Source organism: Mya arenaria, chromosome 17, assembly GCF_026914265.1.
Source record: "Mya arenaria isolate MELC-2E11 chromosome 17, ASM2691426v1".
In the NCBI taxonomy this organism is placed as follows: domain Eukaryota; kingdom Metazoa; phylum Mollusca; class Bivalvia; order Myida; family Myidae; genus Mya; species Mya arenaria.
Genome location: NC_069138.1, coordinates 50,615,370 through 50,633,219, shown reverse-complemented (window position 1 = coordinate 50,633,219; position 17,850 = coordinate 50,615,370). Strand labels below are relative to the sequence as shown.

The window sequence follows — 17,850 nt, the reverse complement described above, 5'->3', positions numbered from 1 at the left end:
AACTAAAATTTATCCGTATACACTTCCCCATTGACAATTGCAAACATGTATCCCTATAGACGCGGCCCCCAGGCCGTGTCTAATAATTGATAACTTACAATCATATTTGATAATGTACAAACCTTTTGCAAATGACAATACCAGCTTAGCATCTATATTTAGATTTACTTTGTACATAACTGTACATCTCTTAAAATCAGTACCTGTTGAATAACTCAATACATTGATGGCATGAAGTAAGATTGTCAATAATTATTTTATAACTTAAAACTTTTTAATCGGTTACCTACGACCTTGAGCATTCTAAGGTTAAATATCAAACATCGCTCGAGACTGGGTTAAAAAAGTCCTGCACCGTATACCTTGGTATATGCAAAATATGTCGCAGTTTCCGTCTATGTTCTGTACAGTCAATTGTTTAGTGAAACCGCTCATTTTTAAAGCTTCGGGAATGGATTAATTTACACACCACCTACCAATCCTTCTGGGTATCGGCTGTCAGAATAGATACACCCCTATGACATCATTTAACCAACTCGACCAAAAGTAGAAGAGAATCCAAAATTTGGATAATGCAGACGAAAAAATGGCGCGGATGCGATACTGATGTTGTATCTAGAATCGATATATCATTGGATAAGCGTTTATTTTGATTGACAGACGGCGACTGTTTATATAAATGCGAATACATACATATCAATCTTAGTTCATAAATATTTTGTTTCCCGCCAAAAAAAACATGTACAATTTGCTTACCGGCCTGCACGCGCGTAATATGAGCAATGAATGATAAGCTGTTTTGGTTCCCCTTCATAGTTTAGTGATTCACCGAAACTCCGGCAAAGAAATGAAGTAGTCCCCTTCATATGAAACGTATATGACTTGTAATCGAGCGCTGCACGATCGACTTCAAGGCCGTAATAATACGTCAAAGGCATAATTGGTATAGTTGTAGTTTGTAAAATGAGAAATTCAAGCAGTGTCTTTATTATATGAATTGTGTTCAACTTACCTTCGTTAACATCACCATCTAAAGAAGGCCATTCATCAACAAGCACGTCTATTTGTTCCGTTGTTGAAAGCCCAGCCATGTTTGTTACTTTTACAGTAAAATAATAGGTTCCGTTGTGAGTGCCATTATGCGTATTCTTAACATTTAATTTGTCGAGTGGTATTGTGTAGTTTATGTATGCACAGGAACCAATATCTGGGCAGTAGCATTCTTCTGATGAGCATGAATCCTGAAACGAGGGAAACAGTGTGTAAACATAAATTATTATACGCAGTTTAAGACACAAATGTATGGTAAGGTAACTGATTGAAACTAGTTCCATTATATAAACGTGTAGATATACGTACATTTATGGTCATAACAGCATGGTGCTCACTTAGAAGCTCGGTCATTGTGTCGGCTATTCCAAACGTCCAATGTATTTTAGATATCCCACTATGTGGATCAAGTGCGGCAAACGTCATCTTCATTTTGGACAAGTCCGTGCTTTTATGTACATACAGCATATCGTATCTTATAGTGTCTTCAATAAGCCATAGGTCGTGGAGGTGTGGTGCAGAGCCATCAATAAATACAGTTCGGTTATCGCTAAGGGTATTTTCAGCTATATCAATAGCCTTTACGTTCAGTGTGTAAGTATCTCCATCAGTAACATTCAAATCCTTGCAAAATGATTGATTTTTGAATGAAGGGACAGGTTGTTCTACAGAAAATGTACCGTGATTCAGGCTCCACGATATATGGTATGCAATAATACCATACACATTCGATGTTCCAGAAACAGGTATCTCCCCAGTTGTTTGCTCGAATGAGTGGCTAATGAGATCGTCCGGATCGGGCTCAATAGGATTCAGAAGTTCATTTTGAATGTAGAAATCGTTGTAAAAATAATCTTTCCAGCTTATACAGACATCGCTGTGATGGGTTTGCCATGTGTAATCTGTAGCAGGTGACGATGATGTAAATCTGAAAGGCTTTTCAGTCCAGATTTGAATGGACGAAGTGTTATCGTATAGAACAAAGCGGCGTGACTGTCGAACATTGCCTGCCACATCATTCACCTCAAGTGTTAAACAATAGAGCCTCGGTGTGTCTGAAGTAAGATTTAGATCCATGTTTGTGACTGTGTGGTTAACCATTGTACTCAAAACGTTATTTGCGTAATTTACCTTCAGCGTCCCTTCCGAGGACAAAACTTCATTAACCCGAATTTCGTAGCTCTCAATAGATGAAGCGGTGTGTGAGGCTCCCCCTGGAGGAACAGGATCCAACCAACCGTCAAACTCGACGTTGTGGAAATATGACCGCGTGATCCGTTTGCTCAGATGGAAAGGATCAGAGCCACATGTTGATAATTGTGAACAGTGTTCAGGTGGTTGGCTGTCATAGCGATAGCAGACTGTTCGGTGTTTTACAGTTTTGTGGTAAGGTTTAGCGCTATGAACAGTTTGGGTTCTTGTATCTTTGGCTTTCAAGTAACCACCACCTTTCACTTCGTAGTCCAAACACAACCTGTTCACAAATAGCAAATGCTAGTATACATTTATTTCATGATTATTTATGTAAAAGCCAAAACTGTTGTTCCAGGGTGGAGCGGTGACATCTAAACTGTTTGTTGAGGCTAATATGCCGAGGGCAACAATTCAGAATGTCATCCCCGACACCAAAGGACAACGGTATTGACTGTTACCCGAATAACAATTAAATAACTGCTCTATTACATGATTAAATTAATATAACGAATCAGGGAATTTAATTTGATTTATTTACGTACAATTTACTTACGCCTGGCCATTTGCGAGTGTGTATGTAGTCGTAAAATTATGTGAATCATAATGTGCGCTCCTAACAGACTGGCTCGAATTTACATCTGTAAGTCGTCTGTTTGTTGGTAAAGTAGTGAGCGAACCTGTCACAAATACAGTTATAACTTCATAGTGAAAAGTAAACTATGTTATATACGCTAACGACCGAATTCAAACTTGTTTGTTAACTTTTTTCAGTGTTTACAAGCACAAAATGGTACATTATACAGCCGAGATTTGTTTCGTCGCCGCAAAAGTGTTCACATATTTCCTTATGTTATGTTATGTACACTTGCTGGAAAAGAAACCTTAAAATATATACCCACATTTGTCATTTACAATACAATGAACTACTGTATCCAATATATGAGACACATACCTGATACGGATTGGCGTTGCATATATACTGTTACGTCCGTTATTCCGAAGTTTTGTTCAACAATATATGAAGGGCGCGAATAGCTGGAAATGTCAATTGTGTATTCAGTGCTCAAATCATACTGCATAATCGTCGGCTGATAATTTCCATATATATCTTGCAAATACTGACACTCGGTTGAATTGCTCGATGACATTGCTGTCTTCTTTTCACCATTTGGTCCAATCGCCACAGTGTCACATGTTAAGATGGATGGTTTCTGAATTGGTTGACACGACGTTTCCGCATAATTTGAAACACTGGTAAACCCCGCTGCGCACGAGCAGTCCTTGGTGAGACCATTTCTGCAGCTCCCTGGCCAACAATAGTGGTTGTTCCAGGAACACATCCCTAAATGACATGTTGGACATACGTATACAAGTATGCACCATGCTATTATTAATGTCATTTGTAAAGAACCTGTAAATACGATACAGTTTGTGAAAAGAAAACAGTTTTTGTAACAAATATTTTGTTTGATTTTATTATCGATTGATACGTTCATATTTTTCCCGCGTTTTATAGAAAAATGGACTATAAAAAGAAGACCTTCTCTCCTTGTTCAAAACGAAATATATATTTTCAAACGTGAGTAATTATTTTGTCATAATACGTTTATTTCAAATTGTATATCCTTACGCTGGCATTCTTTGTCGCCGTTGTATCGCTTGAAGAATACATTGTTGTCGTTACACTCCTTGCAGTATACATTGTAGGATGATGTGCAGCTTCGGTATTTACACTCGGCGATTGATGGACATACTTAAAAAGAAACCCGTATTCCCTGAATTGGTTACAAATGTTGGCGTAAACGACACTGTTTATTCCCTATAACTACACGACTATTGAAGGTGTCCTTCTGGTGTGTCATAAATTAAGGGTTGGTGCTGAAATTGTTTCGTTTGGACGTACTGGTAGCCCGCTTACACGCCATAATGACAATCACTTTAATGCGTTAAGTGTACTTTTTTGAACTGTTGAGTACTCTCTGTAAAACATGAACTATCGTGTCTATCATATTTGATATGTGTGAGACCAAATGAAATATGTCCATCCGACATCTAATTTACACTTTTAAAAATGTATCTTTTTTTATAAGATTCCGAATTTTAGGTTGTAACAACTCAATCTCATATGAAAATGTGACTGAGGTTTAGGCGGCCTATTGGAAAAAGGAATTATTTAATTGATTAATGTTCCTTAAAGAGATAATAACAAAAATGTTTATTTATTTAGCGTTGACATTCAAAAAACAAAACAAAAAAGCGGCAAAATTGAATTTACTTGAAAAACATCAACTGTACCTACATGTTGTCATCAATAAAACGAGATATAAGTTTATCTCAGTACAAACATTCGTTTTATTTCCTACGTGTCCATGTTTATCAGATTGAACTGTGACATTCAATACATGAAAATAAACTCTAAAGAAACTGACAATCATGTGGCTCTGAATCATGCATTCTGGTGTTTAGCTTATGTAAGGGTGAATGGCCGACAACTGTCCACTTTTTCGGAGAAACGAACAATCCGAGACAAGCATTGCCGAGGCTGTTTATTTTCGCTGACAAAATGGACAGTTTGAGGCATTTCACTTGCTTCAACGTGTAAACAAAGAGGTCAAATCTTGAATTTCATGGTGCCATTGTCAACTTATTTGACACTGTCCAACCCATTGAAAAGATACTAATCATAGTTTATCTTGATAATCTTTAAAACAAATTAAGCTTATATTGGTATTGATCGGTTTGTTATATAAATTGAAAACTAATTATATGTTCAACCATTAAAATGTTTTACATAGTAACGCAAAATTGGATAGTCAATAGTTATTGCATTATTTTATCATCCAACCTATGAACTAAAACTAGACACGAACTCCAGTAAAAAACAGAACTATAATAATCTTGAAACACAAATAGCAAAATACAAATAATTAACTACGTGTGATACTAATAGACTTAAGCACGCAACATACAGAAACAATTGTTGAATTATATCAAAGTGATTAAATGCTACCTTCAAATTATTCAATATTTATTATATAATTATACATATATGACATGCTAGAATCAACGAAATGACGCATCTCTAACAGTATCAATGTGAAAGCACTTTGTATGACTTTCACACAGATAGACTTAACTACATGAACATTAAAGTGTACATCTACGTCAGCAGTCAGTTTGAATAAGGCTATTTTTGACATTATCAATTGCTGTAAATCGCATCTAACACCATAAATGGTAAACATTTAGGAAGTGCCAAAACAAATGTTTTTATGCGATGTTAGAAAAAATTATACTTAAACGACCATCATTGCTTGTTCAAAACAACTTAAGGAAATCACGTTTAATACAGATTGTAAGAAAACTATATTAAACCCTTTAAAACAAGGAAACCCTTTATTATTCTCAAATCCCTGAAAGTGTTCTTTAAGAGTTAATATTTATCTCTCAGACGATTTAGGTTACTTCTCAATCTTCCGTATTAGAACCTTTTACAACCATGATATGTTTTAAGCATGCCCGAAAAGGGAGATTTATGTTTAATTTGATAAATCACTGAACGTTACTATTTCAGTAAAGCGGTCAACACTTAAAGGTTAAATCTGTTAAGCACTTATTTGCTTTAACATTATAAGACGTACTATAATGAAACTTTTGATGTAGGACTTTTATTTATTATCTTAGAACACAAATGAATATTCTAAAGCATATACAAATGCTTTTTTCAATGTGTACACTAACTTATTTCATTTAATGAAAGAAGAAGTGCTTAAGGGATATGGAAGTCCGGATCGTTCGAAAAATTGTGTACAATATTCCGAAACACAAAATACCTCTTGTTTTCTAATTGATCACTTTCCTCCACTATTCACTTAATAACAACATTTAAGATGTTGTATATAAACGCTCGTTAAATATAAAAAACAGGTCAAGGGTAAGATATTGATATTGCGCAAAATGGTGATTCAACTTACAGGTTTTATATAAAATAAGTTTGGAAAGTTGATCTTGGTGATAAGGTTTTATCGCAATAAAAGGAAATCTGATGAAAATGTCTGACAAAACTGTCGATGGAACGCGAATATTTGAACAAATGTTGACGTTGCAGTCTATCTTGAATATTCTCAGTTTAAAAACTGTTTTTAATATTGGAACTATATAAACAATCTCTAGTTTGGCATATGCGGTTGTAATTGTATGCATACTGTCGGTCATAATTCGAAGTCGGGTTTTACCTTATACTTAACACAAGTGTATTGTGGAGAGGTGTATTATTTCTCCCATTGTACGAAACTACACAATTATATACGTCACATGACAACTGTCAAAGTCACAAAACTTCATTGTATTATGGGTATTGTATTAAATATGAACATGTGGTCAATCTCAGCCCGTGTCCCTTGTCTAATGTGATGTGTTTAATATGTGAATGCTGGATTTTGATCTGATGAAAATGATGTTTACATCTTTCTGAGACTCTATCATTTTCAATTTCTATCCCTCCTCTTTCTGAATTCCTTTTATTACGCTCTATATCAGACACAAGCTGATTTTCTAGCAATATCTTTTATAGATTTCAATCATATTTTACATATGTTTGTTAAACAAATTGGTAAATAATATTAAGCAGCTACAGAGTGCCTAATAAGCCCACTCGTATTTATGTTCTTAATAGTTTATTAATTATTTAATGAAAAAGAACTACGAAAGTGTGCATTTTGTATTTCCATGTGCATTCCACGTGAATCAATTCATGCACTGTTCTTATTATTTACTGGAATAATGTTCTGGAATTCTGTATTTGACAAGTATTTCGTTAGTGTTTGAATGAAACAAAAAAAAACTGTATCAGGTCTTTGAGTGTGGTTGTGAGGCGCCCTTTATAAAAAGGCACAAACGGAGGCAATCTACACATAGCGCCCAACTAAAGGGAAGTTCTGTCGAACCGACAAAAAGTTCTAGACGTGTTTCGTGCCTGAGGTTCCTACCGACGGTTTGCCTTTTATGCCCGGATATTGAGTGCCCCCTTTCTATTATCCTGTTAGTATTAACTATGGACCCCTATTGCATACCAGAGCCATGTTAATAGTGCATTTACCAAACAACAAACTTTTAATTTCGGCCCACGGTGTGCGATTGATATATCATAAACAGCATTGACTGATTTATTTATACACGTAAAAACCAGCTGTCACCTGTGGCAAAATAGCTGTTGATCATCGCGGATGTATTTGTGTTTTTTGTCTTCTTGTTTCGTTTGGTATGTTTTACATGTTTATTGAGTAAACTTTGTTCTGATTTTTGTTGGATGTTATTTTCTACCAACTCAGATTAAGTAGATCCAAATATTTGACCATGCTGGAAATCCTTTTCTCCCACCTCAGATAAGCTGATCCAATAATTTAACCATGCTAGCACGTAAATTAGCAAATTATCACGTAACTATACGCGAATTTGCTTAACTGAGCTGGGGGAAAAAGCATCTACCATGGCCGTTCGTGTTAGATGCGTGTATCCCAACCCTCGCACAGTTGTTCTGTAGGGAAGAGGTACTTATCATGAATTCTTCTTATCTACATTTTATTCTTTTATTAATCAAGCTCATACGTTTCAGATTCTAAAGAACTACTTTCACCTAAGTAATTCGTCTGTCAACACGTGATATTTGATAATTGTTTTGCTGGATATTCTAATTTCGGTTTGATGTTAGTAATCGTCATAAATTTTCTGTTTCCATTAGCACTTTGGCATAGTTTTGTCCGGTAATCAAATTAACCACTGCATTTTATCTGTCATTTAATTTTGCGACAAACTTGCTGAAACTTAAACGCTAGTCATTTATATCGAATAATGTAGTTCCTTGACCTTATGATAGTTCATATAATATTTTTTTTCTGTTTAAAGCAACTCAAAAGATAATGACTTTAAAGCTGAAATTGTTATGAATGATAGTGTTTACCTCAAAATTATGACATGATGATGATTGTGATGGTAACATCTTACATAATAATACGAGTGGTTTAATTAGCTACTCACTTCATTCCTTTTAGAGTATGTTTAATATTATGAGGATCAAACTAACATAAGCCAAATCTACATTTGCCTTTGTCAAAAGTGACATTGAGATACTATATCTCACCCGGTAATGACGAGCTATTAGTGAATCTTATTCAACTTTAAGATCTTAAACGATGAATTATAACTTCTTTCGATATTATAGTGTTACAATGCATTCGTTTTCCTCAACGCTGATGCGACGTTATATCCAGTTTTCGATAATTTTTTAAAAGCGTTATTTTTGTGGCTATCACATTGCTGCCACTCAATTTATTTCGAATTACACTACGGTATGACATCAATAAAACAATCTTTAAAGCATATAGTTAAAGTAAATATGTATACATTGAACATTCACCGGTACTTTTACAAACGTTCAATTATAAGAAATTTGATATATATATAGAGAGAGAGAGAACATACATGTACATAAGTTGACCGGGGGCAGATAACAATAAAGAACAACAACTAAGGTGACTTTTGTGTGTTATCTCGCTTAGAATGCCCCTAAAATCTCGCATAACAGCCTGACAAAAAACATCGGGAAACTCGTGATAAATAACAACAAATAAATACAATAATAGTTCAAGAGAATTCAGTATTTACGGAACGTGCGCACCAGCGGAGTAGGCTAAATAGGTTTTACTGTTCTATTTAATAACACTTTCAATGTCTCCTAAGATGATTTTTTTAGCCTACTGGGCTGGTCCGTGTATTTTCCTTTGTATTATTAATGAATAAAAGACAATCAAAATAGACAATGTCTCATGGAAACTTAAGCAGAGGGATAACATGTGCAAATTTTAGTTATACCAACTATCTTATGCTTTTGATCATCAACAACTGTATGGATCGTATAGTGTATCGATATTTACTTCCGATTTTATCGTAATGGATATTTAAATTTACGTTGATGGAACATTTAACTCGTCGATTGATTTCGAAATTATTTAATACAGATTATTTGTACGGAGCAGATACGTTAAAAGAGCAGAAAGTCAAAATGTGAATGACACTAATTAATCGTAACTACCCATATGGGACGCTGATATATCAATACTATTTTGACCTCGTTTAAATTCTTATAAACAAGATGATTGGGGACTGAAAAATCAAAGTTTTGGTTTCGGAATAAGATCAAAAAGAGCACACACAATTATAAGTTATTGCTAAATGTGTAACCATTATCGTTTAAATGATTCAAAAAGCGTTTGTATTTTAAATACCTGAGTCGCAACAGTAGCCATAATATAGATCTGGACAATTACACCCATTTGTTGAAACCGTTCCGCCGTTATAGCACCAAGTGTTGCATTTACCATAGTCATGAAACCCCGACCGGTCGTTTGGATCCCTACCACAGTCACTTAAACATGCGGCTATGTCACTTGCCAAATCAGATTTGCAACAAAACAAACGACTTCTTGATCGTGTGCCACCTCCACAAGTTCTAGAACAATCCGACCACGACTTCCAAGGAAACCATTGACAACGTGACACTGGACAATCCGCCTGTACAAACTTAGGTCCAGTAACATATGTGAACAGTACAGCAATGTAAAACACAGCTAAGCTCCAACGGTCTCCGGACATGTTGCACGTTCCAACACAAAAACAATTTAAACTCAGTCAACAGACTGCTTCCTTTTAAGCTCTTGTGAACTTATCTATTATTGGAAGTGATTTATATAAGATAACTTCTTTGCTTCCTTGATATGGATTTACTCTTTGTGTATCGTTCTGGTCAGGATCACATAAACATTTACATTGCTACTTGTTTCTTCATTTGTATTTTGTTAATATGAACTTATTGGTAGAATCATAAATAGTTCATGCGATAAAAGATATCGCATACGAGTGTTCATAAAACTAACAACACTTGCATAAGGATAATATGAAACCAATTTGTTTAGTAATAAAACAGATAAGTATGATCCAATAAATTGGCAAAACAACACACGAACTAAACTTTATCTTAAGTTTCTTTCATAAATCTACCACACATACCACCCATTTATCCAATGATATTTCAAGAAAGTGTCAATATATAAACGCTGTATAATTGTATAATTTAATATACTTAATGTGTATGTGATGTCAGATTTAATGGTTAATTGGATTATTGGCGTTTATTTGTAGTAAATATGCCATCACTTGTTAACGTATATTAAGTATATTTTATGAGTATTGCATTAAAACATTCTTTTTTACCTTGGAAAGGACTCATGCTATTTGACGTATGCTTTGGCACCGATTGACTTTTCGGTTAGGCATTTAAAAGCACGTATATATATATTATAATAAACCTATTTAACTCTTTTGTACATTTGAAGTAAACCAAAATATTCTGCTTTAAATGCGGTGCTACCCACGTCGGTACAGTCAATGAAAAATGTAAACACTGACATCAGACATCACGCTCACAAGGACACAAAACAGAAGGATAGCTTAACTTTTAAGCCTTTTGTTGAATCGCGTTACTAACGCTATACCAAAGCGTGGAATTCATAGACAATATTTGAGAATATATCATCATTTCTTGAAAGGTTCCAACCGTCAGTACCTTAGCTGCAACACTCCTTATGATTTGCCACATATTATTTTGTCATACAAAAAGGGCACTAAACAAAAACATGAGCGAGTCCCGTTAAAATTACCAATGATTTTTTTTTTTAAATGTGAAAGGCAAGGTTTAAATAAGAAAATGAATTTTCAAGCGTCACCATAGCACTTTGTTTGCGTCAAAATCATTAAAAATTAAAATATCCTACTACTATTATACTACTATTACTATTATTACTATTATTATTATTATTATTACTATTAATTCTACTACTACTACTTCTACTACTGCTGCTGCTGCTGCTGCTACTACTACTACTACTACTACTACTACTACTACTACTACTACTACTACTACTACTACTACTACTACTACTACTACTACTAACTACTACTACTACTTCTACTACTTCTACTTCTACTACTACTACAATTTATATTACTGCTGGTACTACTACTACTTCTACTACTACTTCTACAACTATTACTTCTGCTACTATGCATCATTGTTTATTTCAAACTAAAAACTAATTTGTAGACAATTTAATGCGCGAATTAATCATCTATAACAACACATATTGGTCTTCAGCGAAAACAATATTTTATGTACGTTTTATTGTACTCTTAAATGGTTGTTTTTCACATACGGTATTGATGCATATTGTTTGTGTCGCTAAATATAATACGGAAGTGTTTATTATTGTTATATTGCAAACCACTTATATATATATATATATGAATATATGGTTTTCGAGAGAGAGAGTTTCAAGCCTCTTAAGGAAACACTACAGACGTCAGTAAGTTATATACGTTGTAAATCGGTCAAATGAAAGACATACTAAACGATATATTGTAGTAATAAACAAAATTAGGGATTATATTAAATTAAGGAATCTAATCGCTAATAAATTAATAAAATAAATCAAAACCACATTTATTTTCTGCATATTGGATAATACTAAATAGAATTGTTACAAAATGCATCACTTATCCAATTAAATACAATTCAACATTCATTGATTGATATACGAAAAAGGAAGTTTTTAATGGACCTGATAGTTTTAAAATGCATGCATCAAAATATCCAACTTTTTAACGGGCTCACGGCGGATACATGTCAATACCAAATATTACAGATCGCAATGTCCGCTTTTCGCTATATTTAAGCTTCGACGACAGACAAGTTTAATTCTATATGTTCTAAACGCTCATCAATATTAACATTCGAGTTATTCTGGTGAAAACCCAATAGTGTTGAGCCGGACGTTGAAAAGAAATGATGAAACAGTTTTTATTAATATTTCGATGTGTTTTAATGGATAAATGTCTTACTGGCGTTATTCCGGCCATATGCCCCCTTTTTTGAAGCATGCGTATAAACTTATTTTAAAGTCCTCCACGCATGGCCAGTGAGCATTAAGTGTGGCATTAATTTGGACCTGCTGAAATAGGTTTTGCACTCGAAATTTTAAGAATACGGCAACATCTCATGGGATGACAAATTACACTGAAAATAATTAGTTAATGATCAGTTCGGTAGAACCTACATCGCCTGAAACTTTAATTAATTTTTTTCTAATGATAGGGGTTGAAATTTAACAATTATGTTTTTTTAGTAGTTTGTGTGTTTGCAAACTAGGATATGAATGATTTGGTATGTGTTCTAAAGTTTGTTATCACTATTGTTCCATACTATGAAAAGGTGTGCTGTAAATATCAATTTGGCGTTGCTTTGTCAATAGTTTATAACAATGACATGTTTAATGAGACACACCTTTGAAGTAATACAATCGGGCCAACAAACCTAATCGACCAAAACTGGTTACACAAGAAGTTTATCAGAATGTTTTAAAGTTTAGACAAATTATAAATTAAACTTATCCAGGATTTAATTGGAAAAAGACGTTAACTCGCATGGAAACACATTAAGAAGTTATTTATACAAACACTTTTTTGACATGAATGTTATAAACCGATATTATTTTAGCAGTTTCTAGGGTTTCACTAATGTCATTTTTAGATCGAGTTATTCTATAACTATCTTTCGTCGATCTTGTTTTACAGGAGATCACATGGATGTGTTTAAATGCAACTGACTTATAAAATACTACAATACACAAACAATAGGCGGCGCGTACCAGAGGAATGTCAATTAAGTTGTCTCTTTTTGCTTGATACCTTTACTGAGAATATGAACCTTCTATCAATAACACATTAACGTATTATTAAGACCAAAGTGGAAATCAGGTCATTATACACATGGTTAAATTAATTACATAGTTTTGTCAACGTTTTGACCCCTGCTCTATTTATAGATATAGTACAATGGCGAATAACATCAAAGACCAATTATGCAATTATAATGCACCAATAATGGTTGGTATATGTATGCACACACAACATTTATCAGAGGTTTCAAACGTCAAAAACATCTTATCTCACCAGCGCTCAATATAGTTTTCTTTCGAGGCAGATTAAGTAAATGAGGGATGAATAGGACAAAATATCACACTAAAGACAAAAAGGTTCAAAGGAGAAGGGCAGTGTTCAAAACGTAAAATGAAAGAACTTTGCTATTTTTACCATACAGTTGATGCTTGTTGGTGCATTCTGTAATAATGAATTGGACAAAAAACGGTACACTATAAAACATGTGTAAATGGTCTTCAATGTTTATCGATTCAATTGAATAAAAGGTAACTTGAATGAATTTAAACATTACTACATGATTTATTTACAACATGACAGAACCTCTTCGCCATTTTAAGTACTTGGTATATTTTTTATCTCAACACAAATAAGTTAATTTGAAGCACGTCTGAACATTGGCATCCGCCACCTGAATATGGGTTCTAATAATTAGATAACTCATTGAAATACTTGGCTATTCTCATGAACAATATTCACACGTCTTTAAATTAGTTTCTCCTCCACAACGTGATGTAAAGCTTTCCCTGAACCGACAGTCGTCATATTTACCCCATTAACAGCTATCTGCAATATATATTAACACAATATGCAAGTGATCTGTTTAGAAATGACCTTTAAGGCTTGGACAATTCGGTAAATTTAAAACTTCAGAAGCATAATGTTTGTTAAAAGACGTGGAAATTACATTCAATTTCTGGATTAAAATACTCATTTTTAATTACAGGATTGAACGGGCTAATGTCAACGATAATTGCAATTTTCAGAAAATGAGAAATAAGATACTGAAGAAATATATCATAAACATTTAATAAGGCCTTGGCCTATTTTTCTCATGACAAAGTTTAAAGCTTGTAGAGAAGTAAAAAGTCAGCTCCGTATAAGCAAATAATTACCTATTCGACTCACTTGGCCTGTCGGTGTATTTTCGACTTCGCCATTGATCAAAGCGCAATTCTTTTAAAATATTAAATACACAATATGTAGATGAAGCAATTCAGGCCAATATATATTCAATTGGTAATACATGATACGCATTATTATATGTATCTTACCTATGATTTGCACATTATCCAAATGCCGAATTTCACCCCAATGATAAACGTCACGCGCGTGAAACGAATTCATTGCAATAAGCGAAATTTAGTTATATGCAACGCACTGCATCAAGAACTTTCTTAATATCGATATTCACATTCTTAGTCCTAACACTGCGCTACTAGAACACGCCTATACATTTGGGTTTCAAAGAAGACATGTCAAGTAAATGTCTTGTTTGATGACTCATGTACAAACAAAAGAAACAGAGACCAAATAATACACCGAAAAACACCGTATACGAAGGAAGACACAACGCACATGATAAATAGTATTGTGTTTGCAATTATAAATGATTTATGAGTTCTTCTATATAAAACTGACATCCTTGGACATTGTAGTCACATGCACTCAAAACACAAAGTAAGCATATGTTGATCAGCATATATCACACACACACACACACACACACACACACACACACACACACACACATATATATATATATATATTCATTTTTTACCAACAAATATGTAGCACATTAAACTATGTTTCTTCTAATTCTACCATATTGAGTTCAATCTAAATACCATTATGAAATGCGTTGTTTCCGATTAAGGAATGTCATCATAACATAAATTGTTGGAAATACTCACCCGTACAACCTCTGTTATAACCCAAACTATAATACGGGTCGCTACATTTGTCACAACGGATACCATCCGGGGATCCTCCACAATGATGTTCGTAACTTGGACAATGGGCGATATAATTTCTACTGCAATCTACAAGTTTAAATTAAGAAGAACATCTTTTACGTTCCTCAGGTACTGTGTAAAGTTAAGGTGAAACAGTTTCAACACAGTTCATGTTTTATTTGATACGGATCAATGTGACGATATGGCATGACAAACGTGAAACTAATCTTTAAACAAAAATAGTTCAAGACTAAAAACAATATAAAGTGCAAATAAAACTGTACATGACACATGTTAAAAAATAACTCTTTCAATTGGATATGATTTTGCAGTATATTTTTATGAAGTTAATCTTTAAATTTGAGTGAGGTAAAAATAGTAAAAGGTATATTTGGTGATGATGGGAAATCCGGTTTATTGCAACAAGGAATTAAATTGGCTTGTCGAATTCAATATTGCAGCTGACATGATTACAACGTGATTTCAGGAATCAAAATCACATAGTCTTGATGACAGAAGGTCATAAAATTGCCGAAATTTGTCAGCTTCATAAGTGTTTTTATCAAAAAATATCTTTCTTGTAAAACTAATATGTTTTTTTGTTCATCATTATATGTATTTGATAATGTTATTGCAATATTAGAACACATATTTTATTTGTTAATTGAATAAACATATTTGACACAGAATATTGCAAGTTTGTCATGCCATATGCTGAGCAAAGTATTCAGATAGCAATTAAATGACAATTTGCCCTTAATACAAATGATTTAACGGTGTATATTAATTATAACATATATGTTTTGCAAGTTAATTTACATTTCATGTGTTTGTTAGTTGTATAGTTGGTAGTTAAGTTGTTTACCTTCACAACACCTCCCACCTCTCCAGCTAGAACAATGACATCGCCCGCCAGAATATGTGTACCCATTTCGACAGAACTCATTGCAATTTTCATGGAAACGCCTATTTATTTTCCAGACACACGATCTACAAACCCGTGATCTAGTCCCCCCACCACAGTCTTCCGAACAGCCGCCCCAATCTGGACAAATACTGTAGTGGCCCGGAGTACAGCTTTCTACAGTATCATAACAATGATATTTTTTGTTGATTTTATATGTCAATATATACATGAAAAACTAAACAAGACCAGTATTTTAAAGCCTTAACATTAACACCTGCAAAGATCAAACTAAAGAGATGGTCGAGAAACTAAAAGAAGTTCACGAATCGATGTATAACTGCATTCACGGTACAATTGTGCGAACTACTCGATATATATATATATCGAGATTTGGACAATGAACAGTCAAGTTGTGACAACTTTCAGACGTTATAAGATGATACATTTCAATTCAAAGAGCAAAGTTTGTCTAAAATTATGATTTTTTATACGAACCCACAAGAAGGAAACTGTTCAGCAATAATGCAATCCTGAAAACCAACGTTTATCATATATATGTATACATACATACTTTTCAACATTTTATAACGATATTTATTTGACAAATGTTTGTGGATTTAAAACATATGTAAGGATAAGCCAGTAATATATTAACTTAATGTTTTAGATTCAAACACAGATCTAGATATTAACAAAACTTGTACATTGCCGACAGTGTGATATTTTGATATCAATTCATATTATAATTTCTTTGTAGTTTCTAACGCAACACGAAAATAAATGGATAATAATACCAGCCGTCTTACCATCTGATTGACGGTGCACATAAGTAGATCAATTGTAATTGATACCCCATTACGTCCGTTCAAACTATTAAATAAACAATAGTTAAAATGATTAATATTCCGTTGAAGAAAGCTCCTTTATTAGGTTCCATACTAATTAATGCATTAAATAGAGGACATGTAAAACAGGGACAGTAATTTTTCTGTATTAAGATAAAAAATATAAAATACTAAAAAAGGCAATAATTTGACTTACTTTAAACAAAGCCACACATTATTCCGTCTGACGTACTTATATAAGATAATTTATAAGAGATATTGATCACTGTGACACTGCTTTTAATCCGTTCTCTGAAAGAGGAAGATACTTGATATAACTTACTTGCATCCCCTTAAACGTGCAGCCAATAAACATGCATAACTAGAAGATATATTGACTCAAAGGAAACAACTATCGCATTTTGTTAATATATACACAATGCCGGAACATGCTTCAGTTTAAGATCCACTTAGATGGGCATTCTTTAAGAGATCAGTTGAGTATAGTCTCTTATTTCAAAAGACAGATATATTGTATAAAAATAAATGGCAGCTCTGATAGATGAGGTAAACTTGTAGCGCATGTCGTTTACTAAAACGGCAGCAACTTCATGGCAATTTTCTGATTGTGTTGAACATAATGAGAAAATATCAATATATATAGTTAAAAACAATCCTAATCAAAGTGCTATAACCGACGTTTGTCTGAAAATCCAAATAGTATAGATATTGTTACCGTACAGTTTGCCGTTTTACATTTCACCCTACGCGCTGTAAAAGTTGTGCGTCGTTAAAAGATTAATATAAATTAATTTGGGAAGACCATTTTCATTAAATAAAGTCAGGCGCAAACAGCAAAAAGTATATTAAATAAAAATAAGGGCTCGTATTCGTCAAATATGATAACATTGAGTTTTCAGAAAAAATACCTACGAAAAGAAGGCATACATACTATAGTCACAATGGACTTTAAACAAACACCTTTGTTCAAATTTAGAGTTTTCATTGACTTTGATAATATTTGTTTGAAAATTATGCCAAATTGCAACAGCGTCCGTATTTCTGCTTCCACACTGAGATGATTCCACCAAAG

At 33.6% G+C, this 17,850-nt stretch overlaps 1 protein-coding gene across 1 annotated transcript; it reads right to left on the bottom strand.

Moving 5' to 3' along the window:
- Window positions 1-40: 40 nt before the first annotated feature.
- Window positions 41-16,789, bottom strand: LOC128223588 (uncharacterized). Its single transcript, XM_052932863.1, has 9 exons — window positions 16,740-16,789; window positions 16,429-16,463; window positions 15,892-16,107; window positions 14,985-15,113; window positions 3,875-3,997; window positions 3,197-3,586; window positions 2,798-2,921; window positions 1,360-2,524; window positions 41-1,241 (listed from the first exon to the last, which is right to left on the bottom strand). Exons 1-9 carry the CDS (start codon window positions 16,787-16,789, stop codon window positions 753-755), a joined length of 2,721 nt encoding a protein of 906 aa, XP_052788823.1. The 3' UTR covers window positions 41-752.
- Window positions 16,790-17,850: the final 1,061 nt, after the last annotated feature.